We start from the raw sequence: 16,200 nt of genomic DNA, 5'->3' as shown, positions 1-16,200 counted from the left end.
TGTTAGGGCCAAATTACATGCATGTTGTTTCATTGATCAGACACATATATTTAATCCTATGACTTCATTTTTACGTTGCTTTATTTTTACTCATTAAGATGTACTAAAAGGTGGGCGTGACTAATACAATAATGAGAAAAAAGTTTATAGTCATCGTGATCGATGAACATGATGGATTGATTATAAATCTCGAAGGTAATTAAGTAAGAGTGAACCAAGAATAGTATAAAGAAAGAGAACTTGATCTTGAAGCCAGAGTATATAAATATAGTACTTTATAGAGTAGTAACTTGGATAAGGAATAAAGATTGTGGCTCATCAAATTGAGGAATATACACTATGCTGCAGGGTAATGTACGCAAAGAAATAGAGATGCTCACTAATTAAGCACAAGTTTCAACGAAGATTATAACTTTTCACAACTTAGTTAGGAAATGGAAAAAGAATATAATTATGAGAGAGGTTACAACTACAAGCACAGGATGCGTCATTGTCACGAAAATGATTCCAGGATTACAGATCAACCGCCAGGTGGGGGCTACAGCCAAGAGGATGTTCCTCGTGGAAAAATACTTGAATGTACAGTTACTATATGGAGGATAAATATATATTTTGCCGACCCAATAATGGAGATATGCTTTCTTGGATCTTAAGGGGGGTCGGTCTCATATCAATGCATTAATTACTGAGTACTCAAATATTTATAGCTAATATATAACCTGCCTATATTGTGTCAAAAAAATAAAATAACCTACCTAGCTATAAGATGTACCAGGCCCTGTAAAAAAATAATACATAATTTTGATATTCACTAATATATTAGAAATTAATTTTGTAAAAAAAAATCTTAAAAATTAATAAATAAAAGATCCACGTCTTTAATTACACCGTTCTTAAAGAAAAAAAATGTTGTTGGTTTCGACATTTCGACTATATGTGGTCTTTGAATGACCAATTCAAATACATGTTGACAAAATAATAATATAACAGACTAAGAAGCAAAACAAAACAAACAAAAAAACAAAAAAAATACCCCAACACAATTATTAAATCTCAAACCAGAATGTTCTCAACTCTAATTCTACTGTGGCTTTAGGAGGGAGTTTGAAGGTTCTTTTTTCAATTGAAGTTGCAGTCATAGAAGTCAAATCTAAAGAAGGTTTATGAAGTGGGGGATCGATCAATCGGGGAGAGACTTGTAATAATGAGGTTGGCACATGGAACACATGAAATATTGGACACGGTGATTGCCTACGAAAGAACTAGGTGGAGCAGTGACTTAATTAGGGTTGGATGTGGGTTGGTGGGTGATGAAGCGGTTGTAATGTGGGTAGTGATGGTGGTCGAGGTCTAAGCATTAAACCCCCTTTGGTGGGAGAGCGACCACCACAAAGGGAAGAGACGACAAAGACATGGCAATGCATGAATTGTGACAACGGAAAAAACAAAGTGCAACTTATAACAATACCAAGCTACAAATCAAGGTGCAGAATAATATATATATATATATATATATATATATATATATATATATATATATATATATATATATATATATATATATAGTGAGAGGGAGATAGAGGAGAGGAGGAAGGCAACCATACAAAAAATAAGAGACGCAGACAAGTGGCTAGAACCTATTAAGCATGGGCAGATTTACCGCCTGGCGAGCCTGGGCTCAGCGGCGGATTTTCTCCTAGACCCATGGCATCCCTAGTGTTTATATATATCTGGCAAATTTATCACACAAGTTTCCCTCTATCTTGGTGGTTAGGAAGCGCAATTTTATTCTTGATGTCTTGTGTTTGAGTCTTGCTTCCTCTCATTTTTATATTAATATTATATTTTTAATTTTATTAAAAAAACACGCTAAATATATATTCCACTAAAATTAGTTTAATCTATATAATAAAATATTATAATCAATGTCATTGGAATTAGAAATTGATTACTATAATCAATTTTTAGAATAAATTCTTGCACTGACTTAACTAGAATAATTATCCCTAACTATGAACAATTATACCATTCACCCAAACAAATACTCAATACTCACATAAATCAAAATTTATATATACTCCATTGCTCATTTAATTTATGGTAACAAAATTTGAATCACTATTCATAATAGTTTATTAGGCAAAATGAAATAATATCAAGTTACAACTTATAATCACTTCATAAGCTCGTAAGAAATAATTGTTACCAACAAGATCAACGATGTGTGGTTCAATGACTTGATGATATCTTACACCGAACGAGGGATATTCAAGTCACTTGATAATGTTGATATTATTCGAACATTCACCGCAAAGAGGTTTTAGAAAGGGCATTTACCTCCTAATTTTATTTAGCACACTATTAACAGGTTATGTTACATCTCTCTTATTTCAAATTGTACTTTTATCGACAAAATGACGAGTCACTTTTATTTCGATTTTATGACTATTTATATATTATGTCACATGTAAATTTGCGGTCAAAATTTTGTCCAGACACGATAAAATTCCTGACTCCACCACTGCTACGAAGAATAAACTCTAGACATCGTAAGAGGAGTATGAGACACCACAAGAACTAAACATTAAGATGAAAAACTTATATGGGGTGAGCAACTGTGACAAGAGAATGAGAAAGATAAATTATGGTCATGGAGGTTATATTTTCAAAAATAATGAAAATAACATTTTGGCTTTTCCAAACTAAATTTGTTAAAGCTGTAAAAGAAAATTTGAGATAAATATTAAATCTATGTTTTCTTAGATTTAAATGTTATCATTATGGTTCTCTTGACCTAAATTCAGTTGGTAGACTAGAGATATTACATAATATATAGAGGTTGAGGCTCGAACCTCGTACACTTTATTTATTCATTTTACAAATGAATTTTTCGGACACTAGACAATTTAACCGAAAAATATATTATCATTACGCGTCCATCTCAACTAAAATTACAAATAATGAAGAAAATAGAATTCATTTAATCTGAAATATGATTTAAAAAAGATAAATTGTACATTAAATACTTGATAAAAATAAAAATTTAATATGGAGTATAAAACCAATCTCATAAAATCCAATCATAAGAAGACAGAGCGTGCGGATAATCTTGCCATCTACATGAGATCGGTAAATCCCATCACTCATTCTACTCTGCAACCAATCAATCATAACAGGACACAAACTTCACCTGCATTTTTCATTTATACCCACAAACAAACATGTCAAATTTCCAACCTGAAATGCAAGATGTCAATCTTTTTTTTTTTTTTCCCATTGTCTCCAATGGTTTAAAGGATGAAAAGTAGTTTAGTTTTACTACAGTTTGTAAAGGTAAACTTTGAATGTGGTGTTTTCTAATAACATAATATATCCACATGGTGATAATAATCATAATAGTTATAAAGAAAGGTAATTATAATAGAAGACTCTCCTCACTTTTAGTTTGTAAAGGCAAAATGAATGAATTGAATAACCATACCCAAACACAAGGTGCCCAAGGATAGAACAGTACACACTAGAGTTTTAAGATATAAAAAAACGAGACTTTCAAATTCTGAATATACAAAATATGATAATTAAGTACTTTTCCTTATCTATATTTTACCACATTCGTCAACAATTTATATTTATCTATATTGTCAAAAAGAAAAAGAAAAAGAAAAGACACAGAACAAAGCACAACCAATAATGATACCAAGCTACAAAACATAGTGCAACCCATAATGATACCACATTCGTGAATTATTCGAAGTTGGCTTTTAAATGTTCGTTTTTTTTTTATGCTGAAAGGTTCGGTCAAACAAAAACTTGTTCGGTCAAAATTAAACTTGATTATGTGGATGAGCTAAACTCAAGCCTCTAAGACACGATCTTAAGAACGTGTGAATAATTCAAAGTTCAAGTTGAGAAAATTTTGACTCAAAATATCGTATGACAAGAAATTTTGTACTCTTTTATTTATATTACGAAAAAAGTTTGAACCTTCAATGAAAACAATCCCTACTCTCTCGCTTCTTTTCTTAGTAAACTCTAGTGGAAGAGAGAATGAATGATTTAGAGAGAAATAGGAACAAAGGCATCCAAGGGGCTACCCAACTCTAGTCATCACCACCTTTCTTCTTTTTGTTTAGCAAGAGGAGGCGATTTAGGGTCAATTTTGACCCAAAATCACCTTTCTAAATAGTTTTTTTTCTTTTTTTTTAGTTAAATTAGTGATTTTCAGCCATTTTTAATCTTATTTCAATTGTTTATGTGAATTCGTCATCTTTGCATGACTCTTTTTGTTTTGATTTTTCATCTTTGTGCGTGTGTTTTTTATTTTTCATCTTAGAGCGATGTTTATTTGATTCAGATTGAAAGATTAGTTTTGATCAGGTGTAAATGCAATCAATGATTTTGGCGTCGTCAACGTTGCAGATCCAGAGACATGAGTATTCTGAAGACTAAAATATAGTCATATTTGTAGGCATAAGTACTCTGTCGTTTTATGCTATTAACATGGATGTTTTGAGTTTGTTCGCAGATTCATCATCTTTGTTTTTAACAGCTTAGAATTTGTATTATATTGTACTCTATCTATTTGATTGATTGGATGAATCTCATTTATTTTTGTCAAAAAAAAATGTTGAATTCTTTTGAAACTTAAGAATATTAAAAACACTTTTATTATAGAGAACAAGTTATACATTGTTTAAAAAAGATTATACACTGTTTACTTTAAAAAAAAAAGTTATACTACTTCCATCCTAAAATATAAAAGAAAAATGGTCAGCAAATTTTTTTATATTTAATTCAAAATTTACACAAAATACATTAATTTATATTAACCTATTTTTGAAAATATCTTGAGACAGAGAGTGCATTTTTTATTTATTAAATTATGATGCAGAGTAAAGTCTAGAATCTTTAAGAAAAATTAATCTCATTTTACAAACTCAAACTTTTAATGTAAAATAAATATTCTCCATGCGTAAGTGCATAGAGGTTCATCCCTCAAACCAATAAGATCATATATTGAACGATAAAACTTCTTTTCAAAATTTTAATTGAATTAGTTTAGCTTGAACCCTCTCTATAATTATATTTTTGGTTTTTATAAATAATATTTTTTGAATGATGGTTCTTATAGATATATTAACTTTTCGTTTTAGTCTCGTTAAAAATTTTCTTCGACTTTTAATCCATATTTTTAAGTCAACTCATGTTTAACATTTGTATTTATTTAATGAAATTGTGCAAAAATATGTAAAATATTATAAAAAATTTCCCAAAAAAATTAGAATTTTTTAAGAAAACATGAACTATATATGATTTTTTAACGGCCGAAATTATAAAAATTCATATTTAATTTATGTTTTGTTAAAAACATCTAATTTTTTTCACATAAATTCTTATAATATTATATACTTTTATGCAAAATTTTATTCAAAAAATGTGAAAGCTACATATAAATTTACTTAAAAGTAAAGATTAATAGTGGTGATTGAAAATTTTATAGAAACTAAAAATCGAAGAAAAATATCAAAGAAACTAAAACAAAGAATTGACATATTTAGAGAGATCATAAACATATTTAATCCTATTTTTAATATTTAAATTTAAGGAACTGTCATTTGTTTTTTTTCACACAAGGAGCTGTGCTGTGAATGAGTAAATGTAACTTAGATATTATTGATCATAAAAGTTCTATAAAAGTTTGATTTGGCTTCAAAAAGAAAAGTTTGATTTGGCATAAGTAATATCAAAACAAGGACAATCTAAATCTAGAAAAATGATATTTGAACAACTACTTTTTATAATTTTTGTGATAATTTTATCTCTCATATTCACATTATCTTTTTACTTTCTCTCTGTTACTTTGGTTTTTGTGCCACTATCTTATTTCCTTTATAAAATTTTAGTTGTCACAAAAGTTGACACATATATAGATGTTCAAATAACACAGCTGCTAAATTAAATGGTGAAAAGGGTCATATTCCATATTTGGTGTGCGGCAGTGTGGTCCATTTAACTGACACGAAATCACATAATTTTTCAAAAGGATCAATAGATTAGGAAGGGGTGATATTCCAAATTAAGATACTTTTAGGGATGCTTTTTTCTTCTTCTTAAATCCTCCATTTTATAGGGAATAGATCTTGATGCTTAAGAGTTCAACTATACAAACTAAGTTAATAATTGTTCCGTACTGAAATTTAACTCCAGTTTTTTCAAACAATTTATCATTTGATATTTTAGAGGTGGTTTATCAATGAAGATATAAGGAACAATACTTGTCATAAATTTTCTGATACGTTTAGTGTTAACTTTCGGTTTCAAAGAAAAAGGACTTGATAATCTAAAATTCGGTTAAAATATAAATAAAATTATAACCAAAAATTGTTTGACGCCTTTATTTATCTCCTTGAATTTGAATTTTTGTAGATCGGGGTATTTTTTTAATCCGATAAATGTTATTTTTTATAATAAAATAAAAAACTAAAGTGATCATCTTTTCTCCATGGCTAGCGGTTAGCACCATATGTTGTTTGATGGTGAGAGTGTCTCAAAGTAGTTTTTAATAATAATTTTTAAAGAAAATATGGTCGAACGAATGCCAATTATTGAATTGGCAATTGCACCACTTGCAAACAAATGATCCCACGTTCTAGAATTTGTTGATAGGATGGTATTAAACTATTAAATAGTATTTCATATTATCAATAGTTTCAAATAATCTAAACATTGGTCAATTTGTCTTTGTCCAAATTTATTATCAAATACAATACATCCATGTAAACTATAATTAGCAACTTAATGTCATTATATATATAGGCACTACAAGTAACAAGATGAACATGTCTTATTAACATTTTTATAATTTCAGAAAGAAAGAAAATACAACTATACAATAACATAGGTTAATTTGGAATTACGAATTATACTCTCCTCAAGATTTGTGAGAATCAAACAACACTTCTTCTGCATAAACTTGATGTTGCTTAACCGATTGACACTCAAGTATTGAGTGCATTCTACATTGTTATATTATATGAATGGTATTTTATAACAAAGCTATAAATACAATAAATAATAAAAACATGAGATAAAAAATAAAAAACATATGGGACAACATTAATTTTGTGTTGTTAGGATACAAGTGCACGATATGTTATTAATTGGAAAACAGAACAAAATGTACTAGCCACAAGTGACAACTGTATAAGTGCTGCTCAAGAAACGTGGTGATAAAGTTATTGATTATAAGAATGGCATTGTTACTTTCTTATGGGGCTGCCTAGCTATATTCTGTTGGATCTCTTTATTGCGTAAGAAAAGAAGATGAAGAAGAAGAAGGTATCATCCAAGTAAAGGAGATCCAAGGGAAAAGACAGTGATCAGAAAACACATGACATAGTAAAGAAAAGGCAAATCAAAATCATTGGAAAGTTAAAGAAAAGGTGTCTCTAAACTTGCCATGTTATACTTACTCATGAATGATTCCTTTTGTTTCTGACTAGCCAGACAACACATATATATTGTACCATTATATCTTAAAGAAGAAGAAGCTGGTGGTACCTTCAATAGAATTGATTTTTTTTTTTTTAAACGGTACAAATTTATTTATAGAACACTAAATATCCAAAGCACATGTGGTAAAGATTACTAACTATTGCCACCTCCTATAGGATTGAATTTAAAGAGTGAAGCACAACAATTTTCCAATTTTCTTTTGAAGATTTAGGTTGTAATGTATATATTGTCGGGGTAAAACTATTTTACACATTCATTCAATCCAATCATGTCATGCAGGTCAGGTTAGGTCGAACTTTGTTTAAATAAGTTAGACTTGGTTTAAAAAATTAATGTATGAGTTTGACTTATTACTCGCTAAAGAGTTTATTTAAAATTTGATTTGGTCTTTTTAAAAGTTTGATTCGATCTATAAGCTTGTTTAAAAGTATGTTAAGTTAAGACTTTAAAAAGAACATTTAACTCACTTCTAAAATGGTTAATAGACCAATAACTACCTTGAATTTTGTGTCAATATTTTCTTTTATTAATTTTTTTAGATTTTTTATTTTATTTTTTAGAGAGATACTATATTTTAACTACATATATAAAAGTCGGATTAATAGACCTAATACACTTTTTAGAAAGTCCAAATCTTTGTCTATTTAAATAAATAGGTTTAAAAAGAGTATGACCTTAGCCTTTTTACTCCCCGCGAGTTAAGATAAAGATGGACTTTAAGTATGCCATGTCATTGACCCCTGCCGGACGACCTGATTTATTCTCAACTCTAATGGTATGTAGAGGTATTTGTGGAGGTATGTAAGAATTAACCTTAAAAAGGAGTATTATGATGTAATTTAATTGGATTCATGTATAAAAAACTTTTAGGTTGTCGGTGCATATAGCTTAATTTTGTTAATAATCACATGAAAGTAATTGTGCTTCGCTAAGTAATAAGTTTTGGATTCATGTAATTTATTTATTTTACTAAAAAAATATAAATTTCCACTCGACCAAAAATTTAATGTTTTTCTACAAAAAAAAGGGTATATAATAGAGAATTTCTTTTTAAGCTTCTTCAATATCTCTTAGGCCTCCAAAAATATGTTTTTACCCCTAATATATATGTCTAACAGGTATGTCTCGAAGTGTTAGGGAGTTATCTTCCAGAGAACTATTTTATATGACAGAGTCGTGAGCAAAACTGTCAGATGCGTTATTTTGATGTTTAAAAAATTTCAAACCACCCATTTGTTTTCCTAACCAACTTTTTACCCAATTATTGATGTTAAGCTATATAATTTGCTTGGTTATAAACCTATGTATTTGATTTAAGTAATTTATGACAAATATTTGTACTTTGTTTATACAATTTGTTCTTTTAAGGTCCTTCTTTTTTTGGTTGTTGAAGTTTGTATGTTTAATATTTATACTTTGTTTACATAGTTGAACTTCAAGAATTGGATGAAAAGTAGGTTTGGAGAGCAAATGAGGTGGTTTGGAACCTTTAAAACACCAAAATAATATAACCGATATACGCTTTTGTCATAGAAAATAGTTCTCCGAAAGATAACCCCCTAACCTTTGGGAAGGTAACTCCCTAACCCTTCGGGACGTATCTTCCGGGCATATATATTTGGGGTAAAAATAAAATTTTGGGGATCTGAAAGATATTGGGGGCATAAAAAGTAATTCTCTGAATAATATTCTATATCCTAAAAGAATGTAATTGTACCGCCAAATTGGCCCAATCTGTTTTTCAGACTAATAATTAAGCCCAGACTGATACTGCTGTTCTTAGACCCGTTTTAGCTTCTTATACCTTTTTTTTCTCGAAAATGTCTTTGGGGATTTTCGGATTACATAATTCAAACAAAGTGTATTTTTGAAAGAAAAAAATAAGACGCACGAAAAAGACATGGGGTGGAAAAAATAACAGTCGTGATCAAAAGACTATACAGATTGAACTTGAAAGACCGTTGGGTTATTTATTTGTGGAATCCAAGACAAATTCGATTGGAAGTTACTATTAGACTAAGTAAATTGCTCTATAGACGACGTTTACCCATTCGTTCATGTACGGCAGTTAAGAACTGTTCAAAAATACTCATTAAGGGAAGCCTGGTAACATATGATCCTACCAAGTATCAAGAGGTAGAATTTTCAATGACTTTGGAGGGACTTTCATTTAGTCAATGCATCAATGATTATAGAAACAGAAATTAAAATTAGTTTAGGTATAAAGTTTTAGTCTCAAATTTTTCAAACAGTATGTGTGAAATGTAACATCTTGAAAACTTCATAGATTTTCAAACTTAGAACAAAGAAATAGGGAAGAAAGAGAATCCGAGGCTCGGAGCTAAAACAGGAAGAGACAAATTTATTTTGCCATCCCGCGATTAAAGCCGGATAATATATGCACACTTTCAAACTTATTTTGCTTTCTGAGTAATGACTAAATGTGTTCAAACTTTGAAATACTATCAAATAAGAAAGACTTATAGAGTCATGAAGGTGGAAGCATTCTCAACAAAAGAAAAAGTAGATAATTATTTAGTTATTGTTATGAATATTTTTGTCAATCTGAGGTGTCTGTGAGCAAAAACTAAATACCACCAAGAGATTAAACCAAAAGGGCAATGTGTTACAACACTTGAAATCTTGTTCATTTGTGGCCGATCTTAGGCATTCCATAAAAACACGATGATAACTTTAATCTTTGCATAACCAGCTAACAACAACTTATGTCCAAATTCTAGAGATTTTGTTTGGCAATGTCACATTTCAAGCTCATGTAGCTTTGGTAACATTTTCCTTACGAGCTTATAACTTATTTGGATAAGCTAATTCAACCAGCTTGTTATTTTTTCTCTCTTAATTTACGCCGGTCAACTTACTTAAAAAAAATATACTGACGAAACATATTTTTTATATCATTTCATATTTATAAGTTAGTTCAACCGCTAATTTTATCAAACATCATAAATTCAATTAGATAACTTATATTTGCTATAAGCTCGTCCATTATACAGTAGCTGGATATCCAATACCTTTTACCAAACAAAGTCTAAATGAGTCCAATTTTTTTGTCCTGCACACCAAAAGATTTAAAATGTATATAATGAAGAGAATACACACGCAGAGAGAGGTCAATTTTTTTTTTCTTTAACGGATAATAAATAAGTAGAGAATTGATGAGTACCTTTGTAAATGTTTTGAACCTTGATGACCGTCCCACATTTAGGGTGCGTTTAATCTAGTAAAAAATGAATGACATGACATGGCAACTCTAATTGTATAATGTTTAATTCGTACAACTGTTTATGGATAGGATAAACTAAAGGTTAGGACATGACAAAAAAAAATTATCTCTCTTTAAACCACAACACAACTTTTTGTCTCACATATAAATTATCTAAAATACAAAAATAAAAATAATTTTTTATCCATAAAAAATTGTATAAGACCAAAAATAATTCAATATGATAAAAATTTATCATATATTATGCTGTCTTATATTGTGTCGTTATGATCAACACCTATAATTCACCTAAATTTGTGCATATTGAAGAAAAGAAGAGAGAGGATTTGAACTCAAAATGCATGTTACCACATCATTTAAAACTCATTACACCACATGGCAACATATAATTGGATAAACGACTAAAATAAGAAAACTTTGTAAAAAATATTTTGTTGTTAGAACGAAGAAACTTAAAAAAAACGTTATTATTTGTAAAAACAAAAAATAACAGTATAGTAAATCGTATATGCTCCCGAAGAGGGTTCTCAGAAGGATCTCTCATTCTCATTCTCATCACTACTCAGATCTCAATCTCCTTCTCTTTCTTTCTTTATTCTCTCTCGATCTTCATTATCCCATAACCCTAATCCCAAATCACACACATCACCATTAACCTCTCTCGAAGATGTTGACGAAATTCGAAACCAAGAGTAACAGAGTGAAGGGTCTCAGTTTCCACCCTAAACGTCCATGGATCCTCGCTAGTCTCCACAGTGGCGTCATTCAGCTTTGGGATTACCGTATGGGAACCCTAATTGACAAATTCGACGAACATGACGGTCCTGTTCGCGGTGTTCATTTTCACAATTCTCAACCTCTCTTCGTTTCTGGAGGTAAAATAATTCATAGATCTAATCTCGTATATGTTAAATTACATTAGATCGTTATTAATTTCTATTAATTTTGATTAATTCTAATTTTCAGGTGATGATTACAAGATTAAGGTTTGGAACTATAAGCTGCATAGGTGTTTGTTTACTTTGTTAGGTCATTTAGATTATATCCGAACCGTTCAATTTCATCATGAGAGTCCGTGGATTGTGAGTGCGAGTGATGATCAAACGATTCGAATCTGGAACTGGCAGTCACGTACTTGCATTTCTGTTTTGACTGGACACAATCATTATGTGATGTGTGCGCTTTTTCATCCCAAAGATGATCTTGTTGTGTCTGCGTCGTTGGATCAGACTGTTCGTGTTTGGGATATTGGATCCTTGAAAAGGAAGAGTGCTTCTCCGGCGGATGATATATTGAGGTTGGGTCAGATGAATACTGATCTTTTTGGCGGTGTTGATGCTGTTGTTAAATATGTTTTGGAAGGTCATGATCGTGGGGTTAATTGGGCTTCTTTTCATCCAACATTGCCCCTTATTGTCTCTGCTGCAGATGATAGGCAAGTTAAGATTTGGAGGATGAATGGTAAATATCAAAACATTCTTTAGTTGTTGATTAATTGAGGCATAACATTATTGACATATATATATCTGACTTTACATTTCTTGTTTTAAATGCTATGTTTATTACATTCATATGGTCTGGATGTGATTGTGGTTATTATATTATGTTAACAAACATGTGGACAAACTTGTATTACATATATTTGTCGGTGTTAAAGTAAATTTCGTGTCAAGTTAGTTCTTGTGTTGTAATTTCTATACATTAAATGTTGTGGCATATGGTGAAAATGCAAGTTTAGATTTGGAGGATTAATGGTAAATATCAAAACATTCCCAAGTGCGTTTAGAAGAGAAAAAAAATTCCTAAGTTATCGATTAATAGGACAAGGCTTGATTGACACATATCCGACTTTACGTTTTTTTATTTAAATGCTATGTTTATTGCATTTTCAAATAGTATTTGAGGTGTGACTAGTTTCTGCTGCTAATGAAGTTTCTATTTATTTTCAGATACAAAGGCATGGGAAGTGGACACTTTGAGAGGGCATATGAATAATGTTTCATGTGTGATGTTCCATGCCAAACAGGATATCATTGTGTCAAACTCTGAAGACAAAAGTATTCGCATATGGGATGCAACAAAGCGGACTGGAATTCAAACATTCCGCCGAGAACATGATAGGTTTTGGATTCTCTCTGCACATCCTGAAATGAATCTGTTAGCGGCTGGTCACGACAGCGGCATGATTGTTTTTAAGTTGGAGAGGGAAAGACCTGCATTTGTAGTTAGTGGGGATTCTTTATTCTACACAAAAGACCGGTTCTTGTGTTTCTATGAGTTCTCAACACAAAGAGATGTGCAAGTACTTCCATTTCGACGACCGGGTTCTTTAAGCTTGAATCAAAGTCCAAAGACTCTTTCCTATAGCCCAGCTGAAAATGCATTTCTTTTGTGTTCGGATGTAGATGGTGGATCTTATGAGTTGTATTGCATATCGAAAGACGGTTATGGCAGGGGAGACGTGCAAGATGCAAAAAAAGGTCATGGTGGATCAGCTGTCTTTGTTGCTCGTAATCGGTTTGCTGTGCTTGAGAAGAGCAGCAATCAAGTCCTTATAAAAAACTTAAAGAACGAGATTGTTAAAAAGAGTGCCCTTCCAATTGCCACTGATGCTATATTCTATGCAGGAACAGGCAACTTACTTTGTAGGTCAGAGGATAGGGTTGTTGTGTTTGATCTTCAGCAAAGGATTGTTCTTGGTGATCTCCAGACCCCCTTTATCAAATATGTTGTCTGGTCTAATGATACGGAACATGTTGCTCTGCTCAGCAAACATGCCATTATAATAGCCAGCAAGAAGCTTGTGCACCAATGCACTCTCCACGAGACAATCCGTGTAAAAAGTGGAGCTTGGGATGACAATGGTGTTTTCATTTATACAACACTAAATCACATAAAATATTGTCTTCCCAATGGAGATAATGGGATTATAAAAACCCTGGATGTTCCAATTTATATCACAAAGGTTTCAGCAAACATAATCTTTTGCTTGGATCGGGATGGAAAGAGCCGAGTAATAACTATTGATGCAACTGAATATATTTTTAAGCTTTCCCTCTTCAAGAAAAAATATGACCATGTTATGAACATGATAAGGAACTCACAGCTCTGTGGGCAAGCTATGATTGCTTATCTTCAACAGAAGGGCTTTCCCGAGGTTGCCCTGCATTTTGTGAAAGATGAAAAAATTCGGTTCAATTTGGCTATAGAAAGTGGGAACATTCAGATTGCAGTTGCATCAGCTACTGCAATTGATGAGAAAGATTACTGGTATCGCTTAGGAGTCGAGGCTCTTCGCCAAGGTAATGCTGGCATAGTAGAATATGCATATCAGAGGACAAAAAATTTTGAGAGGTTGTCTTTTCTTTATCTTGTAACTGGCAACTTGGAGAAGCTTTCGAAGATGTTGAAAATTGCTGAAGTGAAGAATGACGTGATGGGCCAGTTTCACAATGCCTTGTATATGGGTGATGTTCAAGAACGTGTCAAGGTTTTGGAGAACGTGGGTCATTTGCCTCTTGCTTATGTCGCTGCGTCAGTGCATGGGTTGGATGATGTTGCAAAACGGCTTGCAGCTGAACTAGGAGATAATGTCCCATCTTTGCCTGAGGGGAAAGTACCGTCTCTCTTGATACCTCCTTCACCCGTCATGTGTGGAAGTGATTGGCCCCTTCTTAGGGTTATGCGAGGCATGTTTGATGGCGGGTTTGACAATACAGGTCGGGGAATTGCTGATGAAGAAGAGGACGAGGCTCCTGACGGCGACTGGGGTGAGGAGCTTGACATTGTTGATGTAGATGCAAACGGAGATGTTACTGCAATTTTGGAAGATGGAGAAGTAGCTGAAGAAAATGATGAAGAAGGTGGATGGGAGATGGAGGATTTAGAGTTGGGCCCCGAAGCTGACACCCCGAAAGCATCTGTTGGCACACAATCTTCCGTTTTTATCCCCCCAACTACTGGCTTGCCAGTAAGCCATATATGGACGCAGAAATCTTCACTTGCAGCAGAGCATGCAGCTGCTGGAAATTTCGATACTGCAATGAGGTTGCTGAACCGACAACTCGGGATAAGAAATTTTGCCCCCTTGAAATCCATGTTCCTTGATCTTCATACTGGCAGTCATTCCTATCTGCGTGCATTTTCATCTGCTCCAATCATATCACTTGCAGTTGAAAGAGGTTGGACTGAGTCATCTAGCACAAGTGTGAGAGGCCCCCCAGCACTTCCTTTCAAGTTGTCTCAGCTGGATGAAAAACTTAGAGCTGGTTATAAGTTCTTTACTGCCGGTAAATTCACCGAGGCTCTTAAGACATTTGTTAGTATTCTTCATACAATTCCTTTGATTGTGGTGGAGTCAAGGAGGGAAGTGGATGATGTGAAGGAACTGATTATCATAGTCAAAGAGTATGTCTTGGGTTTGCAGATCGAGCTGAAGAGGAGAGAAACTAAGGACAATCCGGTAAGACAGCAGGAGCTTGCTGCTTATTTCACTCACTGCAACCTTCAGGCACCTCATTTGAGGTTAGCACTGCAGAATGCAATGGTAACCTGCTTCAAGGCAAAGAACCTTGCCACCGCTGCTAACTTCGCTAGGAGGCTACTTGAGACAAATCCCACCATTGAAAACCAAGCGAAGACAGCAAGGCAAGTGCTGGCAGCCGCGGAAAGAAATATGACTGATGCCACACAGTTGAACTATGATTTCCGAAACCCATTTGTTATTTGCGGTGCAACCTATGTGCCAATCTATCGAGGACAGAAGGATGTTGCTTGCCCCTATTGTACTTCACGTTTTGTGCCAAGCCAGGAGGGGCAGCTTTGTACTGTTTGTGATATTTCAGTGGTAGGTGCTGATGCTTCTGGACTGCTCTGCTCACCTTCCCAGGTACGCTGATTGAGCTATATGGGGCCAGGAGCATTTTCTCAAATTTTGTTTCAGGTCAATTTTCAGCACTAGATAGATCCCTATTGTTCAGTTAAATATTTTCATGGGACTGTGGTAGAAGCATGAAATAGTCAAGTGGAATTACTTTTTGCTCTTCAGCTTACTCTTTTGTTCAGTTAAAAGTGATTTTCAATGTAATAAATCAATTTCGAATCTTTGAGGGTTGTTAGTTTTTCATACACAAGAAAGTGAAAGGTTGTACTTGGATCAAATTTATGGTTATAGGCTATATGCAAGACTTGATTTTGCATTTTTGTTTGTCAAAGTACATATCATGCCTGTTCAGTCGGGGGCTTCAGTGACTTGGTTGCAAGAAACATGTTTCTTTTGTATATTTTTTATTTGATCGGCAGTCGATGCAATTTACTCATGGCTTTTAGGTAAGGTTAATCAGTTACCACCCGCATGAATTCTTTTTCATATTGCTACTTCCTAATCCTATACCTGCTTTTAAAAAAGTAGCGGGTATGTTAAAAAGCGTAAAAAAATCATG

General features: G+C 32.7%; 1 protein-coding gene across 1 annotated transcript; it reads left to right on the top strand.

Moving 5' to 3' along the window:
* Window positions 1-11,249: 11,249 nt before the first annotated feature.
* LOC25484848 (coatomer subunit alpha-2) lies at window positions 11,250-16,039 on the top strand. Its single transcript, XM_013613855.3, has 3 exons — window positions 11,250-11,634; window positions 11,726-12,220; window positions 12,709-16,039. Exons 1-3 carry the CDS (start codon window positions 11,427-11,429, stop codon window positions 15,654-15,656), a joined length of 3,651 nt encoding a protein of 1,216 aa, XP_013469309.1. The 5' UTR covers window positions 11,250-11,426; the 3' UTR covers window positions 15,657-16,039.
* The last annotated feature ends 161 nt before the right edge of the window (window positions 16,040-16,200 follow it).

The sequence above is a fragment of the Medicago truncatula genome, chromosome 1 (genome assembly GCF_003473485.1).
Source record: "Medicago truncatula cultivar Jemalong A17 chromosome 1, MtrunA17r5.0-ANR, whole genome shotgun sequence".
NCBI classification, from domain to species: Eukaryota; Viridiplantae; Streptophyta; class Magnoliopsida; order Fabales; family Fabaceae; genus Medicago; species Medicago truncatula.
The sequence above is the reverse complement of the archived record's forward strand: the minus strand, read 5'-3'. Positions and strand labels throughout refer to the sequence as shown.